Source organism: Falco cherrug, chromosome 1 (assembly GCF_023634085.1).
Source record: "Falco cherrug isolate bFalChe1 chromosome 1, bFalChe1.pri, whole genome shotgun sequence".
Classification (NCBI taxonomy): domain Eukaryota; kingdom Metazoa; phylum Chordata; class Aves; order Falconiformes; family Falconidae; genus Falco; species Falco cherrug.
Window position 1 is genome coordinate 120,036,893 of NC_073697.1, and position 22,311 is coordinate 120,059,203.

Genomic DNA, 22,311 nt, shown 5'->3' on the forward strand with positions numbered 1-22,311 from the left:
TGCTCAGAAATGTGTCATGAGGAACATCCTTCCCTAAATACTGTGCCTTCAGGGAAAAGAAAGCAGGAGTCCTGCTCTGTGGGAATCGCTATACCAAGGCAGACCAATAATTCATCAAAGCAATTAAGTCTTTAATGGACTGTCTCCAGCTACAGTGAAGCACAGTCAAGGTGCTTGGTGCTATACATCACAAAAGAACACACAGTCATTATGTAAAAGTCTACAGAGAAAATAGCAGCAATTAGACCCAGAGAAGGCTCTTTCTGGATGGTTATTTTTAGACAGGAAGAGCCAGGGTTGACTGATCTGTTTTTAAGCTATACGGGTCAGTTCAAAGAAGGGAGCTAGAAGAGCGGTTGTAAAAGCAGGTGCCTGGAACACAATGGACACAAAGGAATGAGGTGATATGAAAGGGATGTTGACAGAAAATGAAAAGAAATTATACCAGGGCACCATCATGGGGCCCTTGGAATTACATCGAAAAATCTACTAACTCAAAATTTGTGCATCCAGCACAAAGGAATTCCACAGTAGATGTAATTTTGAAAAACAGTTTAAATTTAAGTATATTAATAAGCATAAGTGAATATGGCAATTACATTTGCAAGTAAATAAAATGACACCCCAAATAATCACACATATATCTGGCACTTCAAAAAGGATCAGTTTAACAAAGCTGAAAAAAGCCAAGACAAATTTGTCAGAAATAATTTAAACTGAGAACTATGAAGAATAATCAGGCAATGTTTAACAATATTTTATTAAGAATTTTAAAAACAACAATCCCATAGGAAGAATAAATAAGTCCAGTTTTGAGTGGAAGTGAAAATAGAAGTAAAAATCAATGAAAGAATAAGAAGAAGCATACCAGTAAGTAATTAAAACCAGTCCACTGCTTGTTGAAGACAGGGAAATTGCAAATGATATTGCAGGCAAGGCAGATGTGTTAAATAAATATTGCTATTCCTTATTCAGTGATATAATCATGCCATATGATAACTATGAAATATTTTCCATTCTAACACTAGCTACTGAAAGTAAATATGATTAAATTAGCAGGTCTGGACAACTTTCTAACTGTTACTGCTGATTTTGCACAAAGCTTGATGCATGGATTAAGTCCCAGTGCAACGGAAGAAAGCTTAATGTGGTGCCAATGCCTAAAAAGGGTAAGGAGAACAAGCCAAGTTACCACAGGACCCCAGACAGACTTTGATTTCAGACAAGAATAATAGAGCAGCTAATATGAGACTCAATTAAAAAAATAGAAGTTGAATAATACAACCAGTGCCAAACACCACAAGTATATGAGTAATAAATCTCATCAAACTACTGTGATATATTTTTTGACAAAATTACAAATTTGACTGATAAAAGTAATGCTTTTGACACAGACCACTTGGTATTTTGACTTGATGCAAAAAGCTTTACTGGTTTTCTAACAAAAACTAGAGTAATACCAGAGAAATAGGGTCCATATTAAATATATTAGAAATAGACTATCTCCAAAAGGAGCAGAAACTGAGGAATTCTTTGCAATAGGACGTGTCACTAGCTCAATCAGGGACAAATCTGTTTATTTTGTTAATATCCTGAAAGAAGCTTAAAAGACCATTACAGAGACTGTAAACTATATGAAGTTTGGGGCAGGGTCCAATAATAAAAAGAACAGACCACTGTTACAATATAGGTTGCTCGGTAAATAAGCAAAAACATGCATAACAGAGCAATAATTTAAAAACAGGCACAAAAGTAAGGTGGCATACCTAGGAGGAAAAATGAAAGTTGGACTTAGAGGATGAGGACTCTATCTTAGAAAGAAGTAACTGTAGATTATCAGCTGAACAAAACCCAGCCATTTAAAGCAGTGGCTAAAAGACCTAATACAATCCTTTGTTGCACTAATAAGGGAACATAAGAGCAGAAAGTCCAAATTATTCTGAAATTTAGCACAAGCACAACTGTTGCTGGAATATTTATCAGGCTTCAAAGATTCATAATTCTACAGTGATCCTGAAGCACTGGAGAAAACGAAGAGGAAAGCCAAGAGAAAGATTAGAGGGTTGGAAAATATTCTTATAGTCATTCAAGGTGCTTAAACTGTTTACTTAACCAGAGACACAAAAAGGGAATGTGAGTAGCTACAAGAGACCAGAAATTTGATTGATGTGCTCTTAAATCTAGGAGGCAAAAGTTGTAAATGTTCCAAGGGCTGGAAATTGGATACTATAAAAATTACCACTAACATAGAATGCCCATTTTTAGCAGTGAAGGTAAATAATTACTGAAACAACCTATCAAAGGCAGAACAAATGTTTTCAAACCAACATCAAATTCCTTTCTAAGGTGATGCTGCTGTAGTCCAACTGTAGTAATGCAACTTGTGGCAGGGGCTTGTTTGTGTCCTGCAGGATGTCTAACCAGTCACATGGGTCACCTATGGCCTTGAAAAACTGGGAATCAAACAGCTTGAACATGATGGGAGGGGGCAGAAGGTGGACAAGAGTGTCACACAGGCCAAGTGATTGGAGAGGAACAGGGTCTTACCTGCTACATTTTGAACAGAGTAGAGAGAAGGAAGGAGTGAAATAGAGAGGCCATGAGAAGACTGCCCTACTCAAGGGGGAGAATGACCAAGGCACATCACAGGAGTTGTTCTGCAGCAGCAAGGATGGAGGGTCATGTTTGAGATGTCACAGAAAGAGCAGGCTGGACAGAGTGAGTTGCCTGGACAAGGAAAAGGAAAAGACAGGAAAGAACACAAGGAAGGTGCACATATGAGTGACACGGCAAATGGGTATGTTGAGAATGATGAAGCAGGGAAGCCAAGGGGCTCTGGCTTTTCACAACGAAACAACAAAGTGTGAAGGGAAAGAGGAAGTTCCAAAGACAGAAACCAAGTAATGCTGAAAATGGGCGGGAAAGGTAAAGTGGCGAAAACACTGAAAAGAGATGGTAAAGGTGCAAATGCCACTGAGGGAGGTAACCTGTCCTCCCTCCCAGAACACAGGCAGCTTTAGTCATGTACAACCTATAAGAAAATGCAGACCCAGGGACACAGAGGTTAAAGGGCAAAAAGGAGAGAGAGAAACTCTGTCCAAGTACAGGCACAACAGAAGTCAGCACAGAAGACAAACATAGCACAGCGCATCTCACCAACACTGCCACCAAGAGAGAACAAGAGACACCCATCAGCTCATCCACTTCAGGACCACACACCCATCAGACTACCAAACTCCACTCCCCAAATCAGCACAACCACCAGCAGTTCCTCTTACCCCCTGACCTACTGCAAAGGCCATGCCGGCACACAAAGCCCCAGAGCCTCAGGAAAGGGCTGTTCAGCCCACACATTAAAACGGGATTGCAGAGGATCTCATGTATCCCATTCCTTCTCAGTGGCTAAATGTTCCCTAGTTATAGCCACCACAGGGCATTTATCTCCATGTTGACCCCTCTGACATTGTATTTAGCTGACAGAAAGCACATGCCTGAAAGAGTTATGGAATCGCTGGAGCTTCCTATCACCTTGAGATAGCTGTAGACAGGTCCAAAAAACTGAAACATCTGTTCAAGAAGAAGTCACACTGTGTTCCAGGTAGAAGGCATAGCTGGGACAAGCAAAGATCCAGCAAACTTTTGCAATTATGTAGACACATCTGCTGTATTCACTGTGCTCACTTCACAGAGCCTTTCCCATCTCCTGCCCTTTTCTCTGTAATGGTTTGATGTGGAGAGATACCTACCAGTGAAGTGGATGAGGCCTTGCTCATCTGGGCCAAGACTCTGGCTTCTCCAAAGGCTGTAGCAAGAATCCACAGGACAGGAAAGAGCAATGGAAGGATGGGTAGGACACCATTCACCTGCAAAAAATTGTAATCATCAGCAAGCACAGAAACAAGAAGCCTGACCTCTCACATGACATCTTTTCACCACAGTGAGAGGATGGGTAAAAGGCAAGGCAGGCAGGGAGGAGACTGCTCCACTGGAAGCAGTGCAACATGGAGAGAAGCACAAGAGAGGAGACACACCCCCCCTTAGGGGTTTGTAACAAAGGAGGCCATGAATAAATTACACCAACTTGTAGCTGGTTTTTCTGCTGAATTTGGCATAAACTCTTACAAGTTTAAAGGCAAAAGATACCATATATATATATATATATACACACACACATACATGGCAAGTAAGAGAGAGCAAACAACATAAAGGGCAGTCTAGGAGGAAAGGCCAGGGTAGGGCTGTTGTCCTGCTCCACTGAGAGCTCCTGGATCCAGCATGCACAAGGGCATGCATAGGATGCTGTCACAGGATGAAGCAAGTTGCTGAAGGAGAGAGTCAGTCTCAGTGGTGGTCTGGGGAGGAGGTGTAGTGGAGTTCAAAGCTCTCCTTTACCTGTAGCTGAAGAAGAGTGTACTGCCAAGAAGCAATTCCAGGAGCTTTGAAAATGAAGCGCACAGCATTGGTGATCAGGAAGCCAGCCTGCAATTCAGAGATGACACTGTCAGCTAACTACTAGTACTTGCAGGGAAGGAGTTTTCACTGCCTGGTAACATTCTCAGTCCTGGGAAAGTCTGGAAGTTATACTTGGTCTGCTGCTGCACTTCCTTCTTCCACTCTCATGGCTCAGCATCTTTGCTTCGCTGAACTACCCAAGGTACACACAGAGCCAGCTGCATGAGTTAGAGCATAGCCACAGTTTCCTGTTGATGGCTGCAAATTCTCCACCTTTATTGACAAAACATGGCTATATTCAACAACAAAGCCTTGAAATGAGACCTACCAGTACTATAGGGACAGCGTATTTCAGCATCACAGACTGTACAGTGAATCTCTCATTATCCAGGGCTGTCACAGGACGTGACAAAGCCATTTCCAGACACCACCTAAAAAATGGAAAAGAGTTTGAGATTCAGCAACCAAGACCCAACCCTGCACTTTCCTCAGATATAAACCTCTCAGCAGACCTGACTGGAAACTCAGTATTGCTGGTTACATCAAATGCATGAAATCTGTGACCTCCCTGCATTGTTCAAATTTAGTTGGATAGTAATGAGCTGAACAGTAACACTTAGCATGTATGTAGTTTTATCCATTAGCCTAATCTACCAGTTAAGGAGGACAACTGAAGACAGACACTAACAGACTTACAGCATTCCCAGGTAATAAAGAAAACACAGTACAGCATATTTGAAAACTCCTGTCCTGGACTGGTAGGTCTCATTCTTTGCCTATACAAGGCAGCAACAAGGACATAGACAAGTCGTGCAGACATCGTGCACTGTATTTAACCCACCTGACATTATCTATTGTTGGTGTCTTCAAGACACGGAAGAGACGATACAGCTGAGGGTTCTGAGGTCCCTTTTTCACTTCTCCCCTTGGGGAGGGTGGAGGTGAGAAAGGTGGAAACAGATCTCCTGGCTCCAGAACTATGTGCTCATCATCCTAGAAAAAAGGTCAGAAAGCTCAAAGGCTGCAGTCAGGGCCTCGGTGGAATCCTGCTGCAAGGGACTGGAGGTTTAGTCCAGCAGGATCCCTCCCTGTGACATATTTGTCACAGTTCCCTCTCTCAGCTTTCAAAGCAAAATGAAATATTTGTGTTCAAGCACATCAGGCTATTTCATGAAAATTGGCATTTGGAATGAAAGTTACGATAAAAACCAACAAAGGTAAACTTCAAGCTTTAAACTTCTTCCAATCTTCTTCAAGCAACAAATTGTTTGCATAAATCTTGTAATTGATTTGTTAATTTAATTCTAACCCAGGTATTTTATATTATCTTCTTTTATAATGAATCAGTAGTAAGGAGAAGATCAAAGCAGGCAAACTATTTATCCACATAAAAAACCAGGATGAAGTAGGGGGGTTGTATGTCATATCCTCCTACTAGATAGATTCATTCCACTTATATTTAGTAGCACATTACAATTTCTCCTCGACCTGGAAGAGATTGAAATATGGTGCTTTGGTATCACATTAGTGTCTCATGTCCATTGGGTCTGAGAGTTCATAGAGAAGATGCAGTCTGTCTAACAAAGCACCGTCCTTGACTAAACTGGAATTTGAAGCTACTTTCAAGGTCAGAAGAAATCAAACACTCCAATACCCTGTACACTGGGAATTAGAGTATTAGCAAGAAAATCCTGGGAAATATATTGTTACAGGCCAGGGAAACAAGACAAACAAGTTACCTTAATCCCTCTCAGAGAAGCAAATGACTCCTGGCCTGGCCTCAAAGCAACGACATCTCCTTCTACTAACAGGCTCACAGGCAGGTTGACAAGATGACCATCCCTGTAGGCCCAATGAAGGGACCAGGATGGGGCGTAAGGCATGTGAAGGTCAGGGTACATGGAGTCTGGCCAGTTCACCTCTTTGCCAAGTGTATCTGAAAGCACAAATTGTGAAAAAATTAAATGATAACAAATCATACATCAATTTACATCCTGTAACGGCTATAGGTCCTCCAGTCCATTTCCATGCTCTTTTACCATGCCTCTCGTTCTCCTTGATGCTTTTCCCCTCTCTCTCCACCCAGTATTAACAATAAAACATAGTAATTTTGTAACCTTAGATAGATACTTGTACAATGGAAAAGCTAAAGGCTGTCCTTAAAACTGCCACACTGAAATGAACTGCCTCCTCAGGTTCAAAAGCCCCCATTGAGACAATGTTCATGCACAGCGTGATTTATTTCCTCCTGTTCCATGTTGTGGTACAACCCTATGTATTCCTCTCTCATCATCTGCTGCAAGGCAGATATTTTTGTAAGATACTGAGGATTCTAATTACTCCATAGCACAGACATAACAGACGCCTACCTGATAACACACAGCTTGGAAGCACATGGCCACAAGACAGCTCAAAATAACTGTTCTACAGGACAGGCATGAGTGGGACACAATTCTCACCACCTGTTTCTGTGCTACATAGGGGAAGGTAGCAAGCTCAATTAGTAGCATATGTGATCAGGTTTGGAGAAAAATCTAATGGGAGGAAAACACAAATGCAAGTGAGAGACAGATGAATGGGACCTCACCATTTATCTTATCAATGATTGTCTGAAGTCTCCTCTCCACCTCTCTGCACTTCAGCCTCTCCTGACGCCCAATCATGAAGAGATCCAAAAGGAGAAGGAGGAAGAGTGCCAGTGCATTAACTATCTCAGCACCTTGGCTTTGCATAGCAAAACAGAAGAAAAAGCAGATGAGGTTTGAGTAAATGAGTAGAATACACTGCCAGCCACCCACAGAGATAAATGCACACCTGCTAAGTTGTTTATTCCTACATCCCACAGACTTATGGCTAAATAAGAAAAGCATGCTTTAGAATAATGCCACCAGAGAGGTCTGAAGGACCCATCTCAACTGAAAAATACCCCTACAAACAGGGTCAAGACATGCTATGGCACATGTGACAGCACAGTAACTTCTCCTATGAGCCACTAACTTCTCCAGTTTCAACATCCTTCCTAATTATGATAATGCTTTAGTATTTGTCAAGATCTAGGAATGCTGTAGGAAAAAAATAATCTCAATCTGTCCATAGGATTGTCTCTATGGGTCTATCAGAAGTAGAATTATGTTGGCTGAAGTTTTGTGAAACAGGCTGATAGGGACAGAATTACCAGTGTGAGTACACTAATGTCTAGATGTCTAGACAGAATGAGGGATAACACTGTTATGTCAGCCACTCACAGTGTCGCGATGATATAAAACTACCAACTCGCTTCAGTTAACCAGCATAGGATGTTTTGCTTACCTCCCCTGTGGCTGGCTCCCATAGCAGCACAGCAGCAACAGCACTGCCAGAAGCATCAGAGATGCACCAGGCCAGTGGAAACAGGAGCAACGGTTACCATGGTACAGAAAACTGCTCCTCCACGCCTCCTACAAAAGGAGAGCAGCTGACAGTCAGCATTCATGAAATACAGAGCCAGATATTTGAAAAAGCAGAGTGAGAAAGGGAAGGCAGCAGGTGACACCCCAGGGTGAACACAACTTTGTAAAACCCCTGAACATGACACAGAGCCCCACGGGTCAGTTATGCGAATGCTGCAGCACTAGCAGTTGCTCAGCTGGTGAGTTTGGGTGAACACTCTCTGCTTTACTCTTGCTTGGAAGAATGAAAAGGCTTCTGTGCCAGGCTGCCCCATTGTCACTAACCAAGCGAGGAGCACTTTTAACATTTCAGTACTGTGCACAAACACTAGCGCTTTGTATTCAACACACATGCCAGACAAACATGGTGGACAAGGGGAGACTGTTGAGCTTCAGAGCTTTTTCTCTCCACTTGATATGGACCCCCTCGGCACACTGCCATCAGTGACTCTTGACATCCTTAGATCCTTCCCAGGTGAAGCTAAGCTCCTGTAGGGCTACAGTACCCAGGAAAGAAGTGCTGAGAGAAACATACCCTTAAATAGATTTCGTGCTTTGTTCCCAAGGACTTTAGCAGTTCTACACCGAGACACTCTGCAGCAGCAGTCTGGGAGGGAATGCAGCCAACTTTTGTTTAATCTTCAGCTTTACTTTGAGAAGGAGAGACTGAGTGCCCAACTTTGCGCTGTTTGGTGACTCACCTTCCACGAAGTCACTTTTTTCCGTTCCTTCTGATGCCCCTCCAACAGTGTGGACAACTGGTCTCTCAGGATCGTGAGGGCTTTCTTCGTGGTAAGGCCCAAACTTGAAGTCATGTCATCCTGCGATGCCAGAGAAACAAACTGTTTAGGGCTTGCCTATTTTCTTTTTAGGCTTTTTCATGGTGGCTGACTGAGCACCCTACTGAGAACGCCCTGCACTCATCATCACCAGTCTGATCCTGCCGCACTCATCATCACCAGTCTGATTCTCCATTTTTCTGAAATCATCTTCCCTTCTGTGAACTTTAGACTGCTGGCTGGAATTAGAGCACTTAGATAATATCAGGTAAACAAACCGGTCCTGACTGTGCTGGATAAATACTTTATCAAAGCACAATACAAAGTCAGTTCTGCAAAACAAGATTCTAATCAGCAGAGACTGAGGACAATACAATGGAAGGCTGCTCAGCTCCAAGGTTATGGAGGCTTGAACCGGTATCAGCTTGTAGAGACAAAACAACACAGCTGTTATGGTATATGGCAGAATTTTAATGATACAGGATAGATTTTGCTAACAGTAATAACATGCAAGTAGTAGAATATTTGCAATTCTAAATAAGAGTGGTTCAATTTCCACAACTACTGGTTACGAATGTTTGGTTAGGAATCCTGTCTCTGTGGCTACTTTGACGCAGAAGCCCCCAGATTTAAGTGCTAGGCCATGGATCAGTTCAGGAGGAGACACGACTCCAGCATCAACTCCTCCTTTTACAGGAGAAATCACTAGTTTTAAAGCGCTGAACTATACAAACATATGAGGGAGGCATTTAGACTTGAAGGAAGCCCACGCTGTCCAGAGCACTGATCCCTCACTAGTCAGCAAAGAGGTGGCAGCCTGAAAAGATGCAATCCAAGAGCATACCATGTGGAAAACACTGCTATAAGATGCTGATAACAAGGAAGGGGGGTAAGTGCTTGCATTTCTGGGGCAAGAACACAAGCACTTTCTTTCAAATCACAGAGGCTGCTGCGAGGTACTGTGGGTACCAGATCACCAAAAGCAAATCAACAAGGAAGAGCTGGCATGTGTCCGTGAGTGGGCTACTGCAGGTATCAGGGAGCTGGTCTATAAAAGTTCTCATTTGCACTTCATGTTTTAATACAAACACCTTGAGCGTGTACAGCATATAGGATATCCTGCACATCAGAAATGTTCAGGTGTATCATACTGTTTACAGAGTGCAGAACTACTGAACACAAAGCAGGCAGGAAGCTTCCCCCTCCCATCCCCACCAGCATGACACAGCCCAGCAAACACAGCTTAGGCAGGAGCTGCAGCTCTTCCTGCTATTGCGGTCACCAGCTCTTCCCAGCCTCGCCAAACCCACCGTGCTCTCACACTGCAGCAGCTCTGCTCTTCAGGAGCTGCGTGCATGCACCCAGCTCTGCAAGTGCAGCTCAGCTGGGATCTGCACTTTTCTTGTTCCTTAACTGAGTGGTTTCGTGATGAACATTTACTGGAAACCAATCTCAGACTTTAGACTCATTTGCATTGATGGTCCAATCCAAAAGTGTAACGTAAGCATCAAGGAACAGCAGATAGATGCTCTTTAAACTACCATCTACCACACACACATGCTCCCCACCTATCAGTGACAACCTGAAACAGCAAATTCTGGCCAGGCAGAGTCTAGCAATACTGCTTTAGCTGTACTTTTACGGAACTAAAAATAATCCTGCTGTAGTTTTCATTCTCTGTGTCAGTTTTAGGAATAGAGGAAGCAGTTCTGTGTTGTTCTTGGAAGCAGCCCAGGTAACATCAGCAGAGGACTAAACATAGGAGTCTCAAAGACTCCCAGAGGAGAAGATGGCAGGCAGCGTAGCTGGCAACAGACATGCTGCTGCACCACAGGAGTGCTGTAAACAGGAGTGCCTGAGAGCAGCACGGAACAAACGACAATAAGGTTCCTCTCCACTGACTACTGGCTGTTTGGGGCATAGCAAAGCACCCACAAAAACACTCATCCCTACCAACACAGGGAAAGCTGACAGATAAATAAAAGATGCAGAATGAAAGGCAGCAATAGTAATACTTTAACTGAAAAGCAAAGTCTGCTTAGACACCAAGCTGGTTCCAGCAGATACATCAAGAGCTACAGAAGAAATGAGAGGGAATTTGCACTTAATGCAGATACATAATACAACATCTAGTACAGTCACGCACTGCCTGAAAAAAGAAAGCGCCACATCACAGCAGGCAGCAAGCAGAAAAAGGCAGCAAATCCAGAGGTTAATCAAAAAGGTTCCTGAAATACCTGTACACCTGCTCCACTCTTTACACAGGAGTTACTGGTTTGCTGTAGTACCAACCAAGGTAAGGGCAGCCACAAAGAAAGGTGGCTGTAGCAGGTGAGACAGGACAAGTGCAGAGTGCGGCAGGGTTGGGGAAGAACAGCAGGAAGGGCAGGGATTGTTAGACACCCATTCTGACACTTAAAACACGGAGTAATCGGCAAAGCAGGCAGAGCCAGCCTGGTAAACAAACACTGTAATAATGTGAGAGGCTGCCTGTGGTGACTCAGATAACCTACTGCTGGTGAGCATCAAGGGAAAGCGCTTGGAACACAGGAACGAAAGGGACAGGCAAGAAGAGCCACTCTAAGCTCCTAGCAAGGGGCAGCTCTAGGTTTTCTCAACAAGAGCTGCCCTGCTAAGTCATCAACTGCTAATGAGGCATTTTTCAAATGCCTTAAAGTAAACCTTTGTATATGGCAAACCTAGGTGCTTTTAAGCTGTCCCAGAGGGATCTTTCCAGCCTTTCATCAGCTGCAAGTGCTCTTCCTGACAAAAAACAGGAGGTGAGCACCCCAGGGTGATGAAGCCATCCACAGGAGGTGTCAGTTCATTAATAAACCCCTCAACATTCACATCTCTGCTTCAAAAAGTTGCGTTCAAAGAGTAATCTGCTAATTTTCAGGTCAAAACTAAACCAGCACGCTGCCTTAGCACAGGGTTTCCTCTGAAGAAAAAAAATAAAAGAAAAAAGAAAAAACGGACAGTAAATTCCAGGTTACTGTGAAAGCAAACCCTCATGGTATCAGGAGGCATTTTAAAAGGCTATATTTTCCTTTTGCCCATGCCTAAAGGGAAGAAGTCCTGAGGAGAAAATGAACAGTTGCTTCCTCCTTCGCCCCGAGAGGCTGCAGAGCATGCGAACCTCTAAGTGCACTTACGGCTCCTCTGGAGTTGACCCCTGCCCTGGCTATCAGAGCCTTAGTCCGAGAGGCATGACTGAAGCCAGGTAAACATGGGATGATTGCAACCCTCTGCCTTGGATGATGCCGCGGCTCTCCAGAGTTGTTACCTGCAGGATGGCTGTTAAGGAAAATCACCCAGCAAGGGAGATGTTTTTTGTGAATGTCATTTTATTTTCTAGAGGGAATGAATGTGCTGAGGTGTGGATTTGATGGGAAGATGAAAAGATGTGTGAATTTCTCCACTTTCAATAAATATTCTACATGTTAAATCACTGCTTAGTTTGCCTGCAAACATTAGGGAAAAGGAACATGAGCTAGTAATGTTAGTTCTGAGACTAATGCTAGTTCTGAGACCTAGTAAATGCCCAGATTTAGGAGCTGGTTTGGCTCTTCAGGAAGGAGACAAGGAGTAGCTCAAAGCCAGGAGACAAGGAGCCACAGAATTTGTAGACTTTTCTTTGCCTTATCCTCTCAGGTCACCTTCCATAATTTGGCAGGTGGAAATCAGTTTGCCAATACCCAATGATCCTGGAGTTTGTTTAAATCTGTAGCCTTGCCTAGCTCACAGCAAAAAGGTTTCCTTTGCCTTCCTCATGGGTTGCAAGAGTGTTTTAAGACTGAAAGGTAGGAAGAAGAGTGGTTATTGTCTGATTTTTCCTCTCACAATGTGGAGTTCTTCCCAAGTATCACCACGTATTCATGTTTGCTTCCTGCAGCCCACCTTCATCCTCACACAAAATTACCACTTGCTCCTGATCCCTCCTCCTAAAATGCCCATCCTGTTATTTTACACATAGAATCGTTCAAAAATATCTTAAGCAGTTTATCAACTATTCTCATACTCTCTGCTATCCAATCAAAAACAGATGTCTTGCTCCTTCCTTCAAGACGAACAAACAAGCAGATGTCAGAATGTATACAGGTGAGAAATGGACACAAAGTATTAGTATAATTAAGTCCTCTTATATTTTCATACAGCCATTACACACCCATAGTAGCATATTTATTTGTTGTACCAGTAAATGTTGATCTAATATGTGGTGTTGCATCACATGTGCCAAACAGTTTTTTAAATAATACTGAAGCACAAATACATTGTTTGCTTTACAGAGCAAAGTGAGTTGAATCATCCTCTGTCCTCTGTGGATTCATCCTCTTGCAGAATACAGGCTTCTCACCAAGACTGCCGTACGCTTGAATGTAACTGCCTTTACAAAGATTGTTTAAACAAATAAGGAGATAGAAAACAGGAAATTTGCTAGAAGCTTCAGTTTTCATAGACCGCAGATCCACCCCGCAGATTCAGAGTGGTATGGAAAACCCCTACAAGGCAGCTGTCAGATTGTTTCCCTCTTTCCAAGCCGTACATACTAGGCCCCTTTTTTAACACTTCTGCTCAATTGCTTTTCAGATTTAAACTGTCGGAGGTGGGAAACCGGGCAGCAGAATGCTCTTCCTTTTTCTGAGAGCTATTTTGCATTCCTTAGCAGAAAAAGAAGGCAGTTTTTAATTTAACAATGACATTTTGCAGGCTATTAATCTACTTCAGGGATTACACCTCCTGAAACATAAGCATTATTCAGTTTCAAAAACACATGAGAAGGAGTAACTCCACGAGATATATTTGCATTTAGTACAGTAAGTCAGATTCTTGCTTAGGATAAGGCATATGACACACGGTGAGGTTTTTTGAGTCTTATCAGAGAGGATGGCAGACATGCACACAACAGCACGCAGTTTCTTGGGGCAACATCTCCTACAGCAGGCTAGGGCTAGAGAGGGATTTATTCTTGTTCTAAAGCAAATCGTACGTCAGTACGGTACAGCTCTGTCCAACTGCACCTGCTGAGTGAGTGCCCAGACTACCTGAAATGGCACATCCGTGCTACAGAATGATACAGGTGTAGCCAGCAAAGACAATGCACAGGCCACTCTGGGCAAAATCATCCCTTTACTACCTACATCCTTGGGTGCAATCATACTTTTTGTCTTTCTAAGTGCTCAAGTGGTTACTTTTCAAAAGAGGTCTGGTCCCTGACTCCTAGCAAGAGTGCTTTTCTAGTTATCCAGGCTACATGAAGCCTCCACCCTGAGATTTCTGCTCCACAGGATGATCTTTTGATGAAGACTCTGGACTAACTGTCAGGACAGCTGGATTCTGCTCTTCCTTCTGCCACAGTTTTCTGCATGACAGTGTGAAAATTGGATGCTCCTCTGCACCTTAGTTTCTCATCTCTATAATGGGACCACCAGCTGTAGTTATTGTGAAGATTATAATGTTCACCAACCCACCTGAACACTAGTGGAAAGCACAGAAAACAGAAATACACATTGATACCAACACGATTCAGGCCACCCCATCAAGCAGCTCATGGCTCTGTGGGGACCACTGCCTTTAAAACTGGACATGCTGGGAAAGGTACCAGAAAACACGACAAACACAGCTATTAAACTTGGTTTAAATGCCACCTGACATGAGCTTGGCAGTCACAGCTTAGCTGCTGGTGGTCTCAAATCAAATGAAACAAGCAAAGTCTTCAGCACAGCAGTGCCCAAATTAATGGACAGAGCAATAGTCAACAACTGCCTCCTTCCTCCACCTGCAGCAACAGTATGAAAGGCAGGCCAGAACTCTCTGTGTCCCCAGTTTGGTAACTGGTTGCCTGTGAGGGCTCCAGTGTGAACGCTGGCTTTGAGGCTCCTCACAGCCCATTGCTAACAGGGCCTGCAGACTTACACTGCAAAGAGACACAGCTGCAGGAACAGAGATCTCTGAGATATCTGCCCAATGCAATGCTAATCAGCCATCTGAATCACCACTGCATTTTGGTGTAAACAGAGTCCATTTTAATCCAGACAATGACATTTACATTTTATGCCCTCCATAAAGCACACAGTAAGATGCCAACAGGCACGATCAACCTTTCTACATAGGTAATACAAAGCCCAGTGCTCTGCTTCTCCCTCAGCTAGTAGCAGCTCAACAGCAGAGAGGCAACCACTCCCCAGGTAACAGCCCAGTTTTGAATTGTACATTCCTCGGTCTGTCTCTTTGGTCCTGTTTAGAGCAGCAAATCCCCAACCATAGTTATCTGCCCCACTAGGCTGCTGGCAGGATGAGGTAGTGTTTATGCAGTGCTTTGAAGCTCACCTGCTCTACGCAGTTATCAAGCTTTAATCAGTGTAATTTATTCGGTTACATTATTCCTCCAAGTTCACAGAGCAGTTAGGGGTCCGTATTTATTCTGGCTTCAACACACAGCACCCTGCTTTATGCCAATGCAGAGCTTACTCCAGGGGTTGCTAATCCCCTCCCAGAGGCCAGCAATGCTCAGAAATCCCCAGAACTTTACCACACCTTTCATCCCCCCATTAGCTTCCTTCCTATCGTCTGAGCTGAACACTTTAGGGACTAAAACTATGATACAACCTAGCAGGTGGACTGCGAGACATATTCCAAAGGGGTAAGGAGGTTCAACAGCCACAGCTCAAAGCCCATAGAAGAAACAGACAAATTTAAGTCATGAGGCAGAGGGGCAGCAAAGCAGGAGTCATCAGCTAAAATCACGTTTGGCCCCTCCTGTTGGTTCCAGGGTTAAACCTGCAGTTTAAAATAGAGCTTCTTTCCCCATCACCTCCAACATTAAGCCATTCCCTAGCTAAAATCATCATTCACTGCTTCATGTCCTGCCATAACCTCTTTCCCCAAAACCTCAAAGCTCTTCACAAGCCACCACATCAGGCAGGATGCAGGCTGGGGACAGAGACAGGAAAGCCATTTTGAATTTAAATGTTAAGGGAGAGAAACTTACTTTGCGGCATTTGCCTTGGTGGGGGATCCAGAGATCAGACTGCTTGAAGAGCATCTGGGCTAAATTCCTGCACCACTTCCCCAGCAACTTGCACTGCTGCTGCCCTCCAAAAATGAGAGAGCAAAGAGGGAGAGAGAGCAAGACTGTGCAGAGCCCAGCGCTGCAGAGAATGAGACAGAAGCAGCAGAGTGAAGCACCAGTCTGCTGATTAATTCAGCCTGTTTCCAGTCACGCTGCAGATCCAGCAAGGAGGCGGTGGATGGGGGTGGGGGATGAGGTTGAGAAAGGGCGGAAAAAAGGCCAAGAGAGAAGAAAGTTTGCCCAGGATAGCACCAGATGTCTGTAAGAATGGTTCAATTCATCAGATGGAGCCGACAGAGCCAGAATCCCTAGGTTCCCTGACTGTAGAGATGCATATGCATGCACAGTAAGGGTTTATGCTGACAGAGAGAGGTCTTTGGGAAAGCAGATGGCAAATCAGACAGGACAAAGTATTATAAAACATACTACAGGGGAAGGAACACCTGAGCAGGCAATGAAAAAGACTAGACTGAGACAGCGAGACCCAGGAATACTGACTCCCCTACATAAATCTAGGAGAGTCTTCCAGAGAACTCCACAGCTTTGGATTCAAGCTCAATTTAAAAATACAAGCATTTGCTATTTAAACAAGTTGAGATGGTTATAGGTCCAGTCTGAAGTGTTCCCTCCCTCTTCTCTTGTTGATAGAGAAAGCAGCAAAAGCCCCTCTCAGCTTCCAATATTCATACTTACTGAGCCACACAACCTAAACCAAATGGTGCACATAAATTCTTCATAGCCATGCACCATGCCTGGGGCTCCCCATTTACCGATGATGCCTAGGCAGTGGCACAGAGCAAGCAAAGGATTAGTGTAGACAGGGAAGGGCTGGGTAGAACAAGTAATGGGATAAAAAGGCCTTTGGAGGTGAAGAAGGAATGAGCCTTCTCTCTCATTCTCATCCTTTACAAGAACACTTCCTTCTCATTGTTGGAGGGAAGCACCTTCCTAAGTGGGTTTTTATATAGCTTCTACTTCAGTGCTGTCCTAATTCTATCTGGGGCTTCCCAATTCTGCAGAGCAATCACTAAACCAATTACTTCCATTCCATGTAGAGAGGGGTAAAGAACTGGCCCAGCCAAGAACCATGTCAATAGCTTGCCAAGGATTACAGCTGCTGGTGCAGAATGGAACAGACAGGCACTGCAAAGGCTTCCAGTCTCAGCGTATTATGTAGCTTTGAAAACCATGTACAGGTGTGAGGACTTGCTTACCCTCCCTGCCCAAGCTTTTCACTTCTTCTCCTTCCCCGACATTCAAATGCCTGAATAGGCACAGCCCATGTTCTGTGTTTAAAGCCAGAAGTGCAGAGATTAAGAGGTCTTGATATTTACAATAAACCCAACACAGGGTCTGGTTATTACCTCTGTGTTGGTGCTGAGTTATACATCGGTATGTAATCTCACTAAGTTCTCACAGCCAAAGCTGAATGGAAGCAGACATTGCATTTAATGTAACTTCAGGAAAAAGCAAGGGGAGAAAGAGGCAAGACATCCTTCATCCTTCTGTAGGGCATTTTGTTTCCTAGACAACAATTTTAAAGCACAGAGAGGAACAAAATGTCCTAACAGCACAATTTTTCCTTCCTTCCTCTTTTCCTGCTAAGAAACTACTCACCTACTCACTTCAACACAACGAAAAAAGTAAGGAGAAAAAAAGAAAGGATCAACAACAACAACATGGGCTAAGAATGGACAAACCCTCCTCACACAACATACATGTAACACCCGCAACTTATCATAGTGCTTGCTGATCCGTTTCCCACGGCTCTGAACCTTCTGGAGACTCAAATGAATGTGAATAAAACAACTTGCTTGTGACAGTGCAATACCAGAAATAACCCTTGTGCTTCATGCAGTTAAGAGGTCCCAACACAACTTTCTTCCAGCTCAAAACCTCCAGCTTTAGTCGTGAACACAAACAGAAATGGATCAAATTGCCTCTTGTTTACCCCACTGTTGAGAGACCTTGCTCTGAAGTGTTTTGTGTAGGGCAGTGATTTGTACTATGTACCTTCCTTCTGATACGAGCTGGTATCATAAACTGCATCTGGACGCACATTTGTGCATTAAGTAACAGGATGAAAGAGCAGAAGCTGTAAATTTGAGATCTGAAGATAAAACTGTGGCTTGAAATAAAAGGCTGAGTATGAAGGCAGGGACTAAGACCCATAAAAAAGCTGCAGCATAGATGAGAGATGCCTGTGAAAAAAGGATCAGTTTGCAAAAGAGCCCTTGGAAGAAGAGTGAGGTTTTAGAAAACAGCAGGGAATAAAAACAGAGATACAGTTACTGGCAAGATGAGAAGAGGCAAAGGACTTGGGCTACTTTTCAGTCCAAAGGTAGGACTGTAGCTCTTGTCAGGCTTCCTGGAACAAAATAGCTCAGGATCAACAGTGCTATAGCCGGAGTACAAGCACAGGCTCCCTGAATACATTTCCGGGCTCTGGCCAGGAGGCATGGTGCTGTGTCCAGGCTGCAGCAATTACACTGGGATAATACAGCTCAGTTGTTATTGGTAACTGTGGAATGGATGATGTCAATAATTTTTAATAGTTGTGTTGCTGCAAATACAGCCTACATCTAAAGTAATTCCAACTCATGAGCCTCACTCACACTGTCCTGTGGCAATCAATGCTCCTGTCTTTCTTGGTATATGCTGAGTGGGTTTTAGAGTGGAGATTCTGGCACCTTTCACAAGTATTAAATTCACTTCAGAAATACACAGAAAATTAAAAAGTCAGGAGAACAGGGGAAAGAACAAGATACCAGCACACTTAATTTAAGAAGGTTTTGGCACTGCTCCTAAAATACTCTCTGCCTTTCTCTGCAATGTCTGGCTTCTGGCAAAAAATTGGAAGGTGGCCTACATTACACCTGACAAACTGTGATCCTCAGCCATCTCTGACAACGGAACTGTATTAGCTGACTGGAGCCAAAGGACAAGTCTCTCATCATCTGAGTGACAGATGTCTGTGCTGCAGCAGCTCTCTGAGCATGTCTTCTGTTCCAGGAGTGCTAACTCTTCATCACACATATATATTAGAGCAAAGAGATTGCTTTCAACTAGGTTTGGGACTGTTGTATTCACTTGGGTTCATTTTATTTTTAGCATTTTAAACTAAACCTAGCACATCAAATATAGTACTGAAGTTATATAGCAGGTTAATTTGTTCCCTTATCAGCATATATGTGTCCAAGGTCTTCACTTTGGAAAGGAAGATGGATTCCACCTTAAAGGGGATGAAACAAGATTCTGCAGTATTAAAAAATAGGAGAAAACTCCTCAACACCAAATAATACACTGCTAACAAGAATAAAACCATGTTCTTTCCTCAGAATCCAGACAAAGTAAGTTGTAAAATGCAGCTGTATGTATCAATGTCTTTTTTTTAATTCCTATTGAAAAGTGTGATGAAATCTTGCTTTTACTTTTAATCCCCATTCAGAAAGGAGGGAGAAAAAACGTCAGTAAGCCAGGAGAGGAGACTAGGACTTCAGACATCATGATTCCCCACCATAATCTCCTTGTGCAGGACACTTTACTAATATGCCTTTTAAAGGTCTATTACATTACTGTCCCTGCTGCTGCCTGTCCAGCAATTTGATACGCTCTTCCTGCATTGTACAATGAAGAATGTCATATGAGAAAGAAAGGGATGAACCAAAGATCATGACCACAGTGAAAGTGTCCCCACTGTGCTCTGCCGTGGCTGCAGCAATGCCAGTGTTGTCGCTTTCAGATCCTACACAGCACACACCCCTGTAAAGAATAGCAATTGCATTGTCTCCTAAAATGATCAATACCAGATTAGCCCATGATGTCATTAACAAGACAATAAATAGATAATTATCCTCATTGGAATGTTACCTCCATAGTAATACAGCAACTCGATATAAAACAACATAGTTCAAACACATCCTCCAAGCATACCAGCACCAAAAGCTTCACTCACCAAGATGAGTACCATCTAAGTCACTTACACTGTTGTGGTAATCTTTTAGAGCAGATCTGGGCCTAGCTGATTATCTAACAGGTACTTTTGCACTAACGAACAAAACCACTTCTTGATGCTGGAAGCACTGCAAACAAAACAGCAAGAAAGGGATGCACGCAGAAAAAAAGAGCCAGCAAACATGATCTGGCAGATAAAGCTTACAGTGTGGTGCAGAGAGGGACACCAAAAAGGAAGGCCAAGAATGTTCTCTTACCAGTGCCAGCTGAGAGCTTGATGGGTATAATGTTCTCCACCAGTCTCGAACTATCTGCCCCATTTCTGACTGGGATCCAAAATAAGGACCAGTTCACTTTTTTGAGTGAGAAATACATTTAATACTGAGGTGGCTGCTGAAACATGGCTAAAACATAAGTGACCAGCAGACTACTCACTCAAGTGATCAAAATAATTTTACTTTTGGGAAGTAGTAACATGTGCCAAGTTTACTCTCCTGTCAGCCACAGCAGATATGTCTTTTTAGCTTCTATAGCAGCTGTTCGTGAAGATCTCTCTTTTTTCTCCTTTGAAGCTCATAAGCATGGCAAGATAGCAAGAGACAGATTGCCCCTCCATACAATATCTAGACACATCTGGCACTTTGTAAACCAGATACAGAAATACTATCTTGCAGCACTCCCTAGGAAGACATGCAATTGCCCAAGAAATACATACATTTATCATCAGAAAAACTGGACTCAGATGATTTCATTACCTTAGTTTATTAAAAAAATCTTCTCAGAGAATTCAGCTTCTCAAATAAAGCCAAGCTAAGTGTCCAGGGGGCTGAAGCCGTACTTTAAACCTCAAGAAAGACACAGCACATGCAACAGCATATACTTCACCTATGCTGTTCCACCATGGTGCCTCAGTCCCAGCCTGCAAAGGACTTACCTACTGATACAAGCACACACATCCCTAGGAATGTGAAGGTGACAGAACTCTCAACTTTGATACTAACCATGGATTACACCACCACACAGTAACACCAAATGGTGAGTCTTGATGCAAAATAATGAAAGGCAATTAAAAGAACTCAACATTTAAGTTGGGCATGACCCTTAGGGAACCTACCTGACACTTCTCCTTGAGGTCCATGGCTATGCAGTTCCATAAGCATGTCCAGCAAAAGGGGACTGATTGCTCCTCAGGGGAGAGTGTCTCCTAGGTAGAGATGAGCTTGGCTACACTTATCACATCACCATCTGTGGAAAGAGGAAGCAGTCAGTCTCCCCATATTTCTCCCTTTAGGGCAAGGAAGTGATGAAATTCACAAAATTCGAATTACAGGACTGGTCTTTAAAAGAAGAACTGGGGAGATGAAAGTTCTTCTAATAGTACATCAGTCCTCCCCTTACTCAGAACTGGTCCCATTAGCTTAAGTCCCCCCCAAAACTGACAGCAGTATATGAATTAAGTTCCCTGCAGCTCAAAGTAAGAGTATTAGTGCAGCCCTGACACACTTTTGGACAAGCCTCCAAAAACATCTGACAAAGTGCTGGATTCTACCAGGTGTCGGAGCATGCTGTCACTCACAGCTATTTGTCTTGCTATGCTTATCTACCAGGAGCTTTGTCCAGCTAATCTCTAATGGAGCCTGCAGTAATGATTCTTCCATTTGCTGAACAACACATCCAACCTCTGACAAGGCTGTGCTACTGCGGGGTGCATGTATCTGACCATCATTAAGTAAGCCAGAAGTCATAAAAACAATTCCAGATTACTAGGGAACTAGGCCTTTTTTCTTTTCTTTTTTTTTCTTCTTTTTAGCAAAACTGAGACTCCAACATAACTGAGATACGAAGCAGCTCTGGAACTCACAACCTTCTTCTAGCCCATGTCCCCCTTGATCTCCCACAGCACAAATTTGTTCTCTTTCCATGTATGCAAAATGTCTTTTCTGGTCAAAACAAAGGATGTGTGTACTTTGCTCCAGAGGATTCTCTTATATATGAACACAATGAGATATTACAAGATTATGGTCAAGGGAAAGTCGTCTTGTTGGCTAGTAACTCTTGGTTCTACTTTTTAATATCACACACAAACTCAGGGCTTGGACACACACTTCTCATAAATCCAAACAAACAAAGCAGCAGCTCAATCTGCAAATCAATCCAAACCACCTACGTATTTCCTAGATACACTGGGATTTACTACCTTGGTCTATACCATACTGCCTTCTTCAAAGGATTCTGGAGTTCCCATCCTTGCCGCAGTCACCTACAGCACTACGCTCCATGACACTACATCATTTCAGGGAAAACAAATGTCATCCAAAGCTTACTCAGAAAGCCACTGCTGCCCCACACTGAAGAGTTAGATGTCAGTGTTTCCTCTCATGCAGGCGAGTCCTGTACCTGCACTCCAGGAAGCAGCAAGCATTCAACATTCAGACTGCTGGTTTCCAAAGAACTGTTTGCAGTACAGCAACCAGCACCTGCAAGAGCGATTTTTTGGCTGCCGGCTGGCTGGCATGAGCCGCAAGTCTGGACTCTGCCCTACTTTTCTGTTCTGTGACCCTTGTCAATGTGCACACACCAAGGGAATGAAGCTATTTTCAGTCACTTTGTATCCCTGCCAGGCCAA

At 43.4% G+C, this 22,311-nt stretch overlaps 1 protein-coding gene across 8 annotated transcripts in view; it reads right to left on the reverse strand.

Moving 5' to 3' along the window:
* The window catches only part of TMEM94 (transmembrane protein 94), a 52,358-nt gene that overhangs the window by 23,126 nt on the left and 6,921 nt on the right, over positions 1-22,311 (reverse strand). For 3 of the 8 annotated variants that reach the window (XR_008734754.1, XM_055724855.1, XM_055724831.1), the window contains exons 1-9: positions 15,651-15,764; positions 8,582-8,701; positions 7,762-7,889; positions 7,040-7,176; positions 6,192-6,388; positions 5,294-5,445; positions 4,781-4,883; positions 4,393-4,479; positions 3,747-3,863 (exon numbers count right to left, since the gene is read on the reverse strand). Coding sequence is in view for 7 of the 8 variants with exons in the window: in XM_055724855.1 (XP_055580830.1) it covers positions 3,747-3,863; positions 4,393-4,479; positions 4,781-4,883; positions 5,294-5,445; positions 6,192-6,388; positions 7,040-7,176; positions 7,762-7,889; positions 8,582-8,701; positions 15,651-15,704 (1,095 nt within the window). In the remaining variant the exon portion in view is untranslated. Of the gene's footprint in view, positions 1-3,746; positions 3,864-4,392; positions 4,480-4,780; positions 4,884-5,293; positions 5,446-6,191; positions 6,389-7,039; positions 7,177-7,761; positions 7,890-8,581; positions 8,702-11,814; positions 12,081-15,650; positions 15,765-20,799; positions 20,931-22,311 lie in introns of those variants that run through there. The other 5 variants (XM_055724842.1, XM_055724848.1, XM_055724865.1 and 2 more) reach the window with 4 other exon arrangements.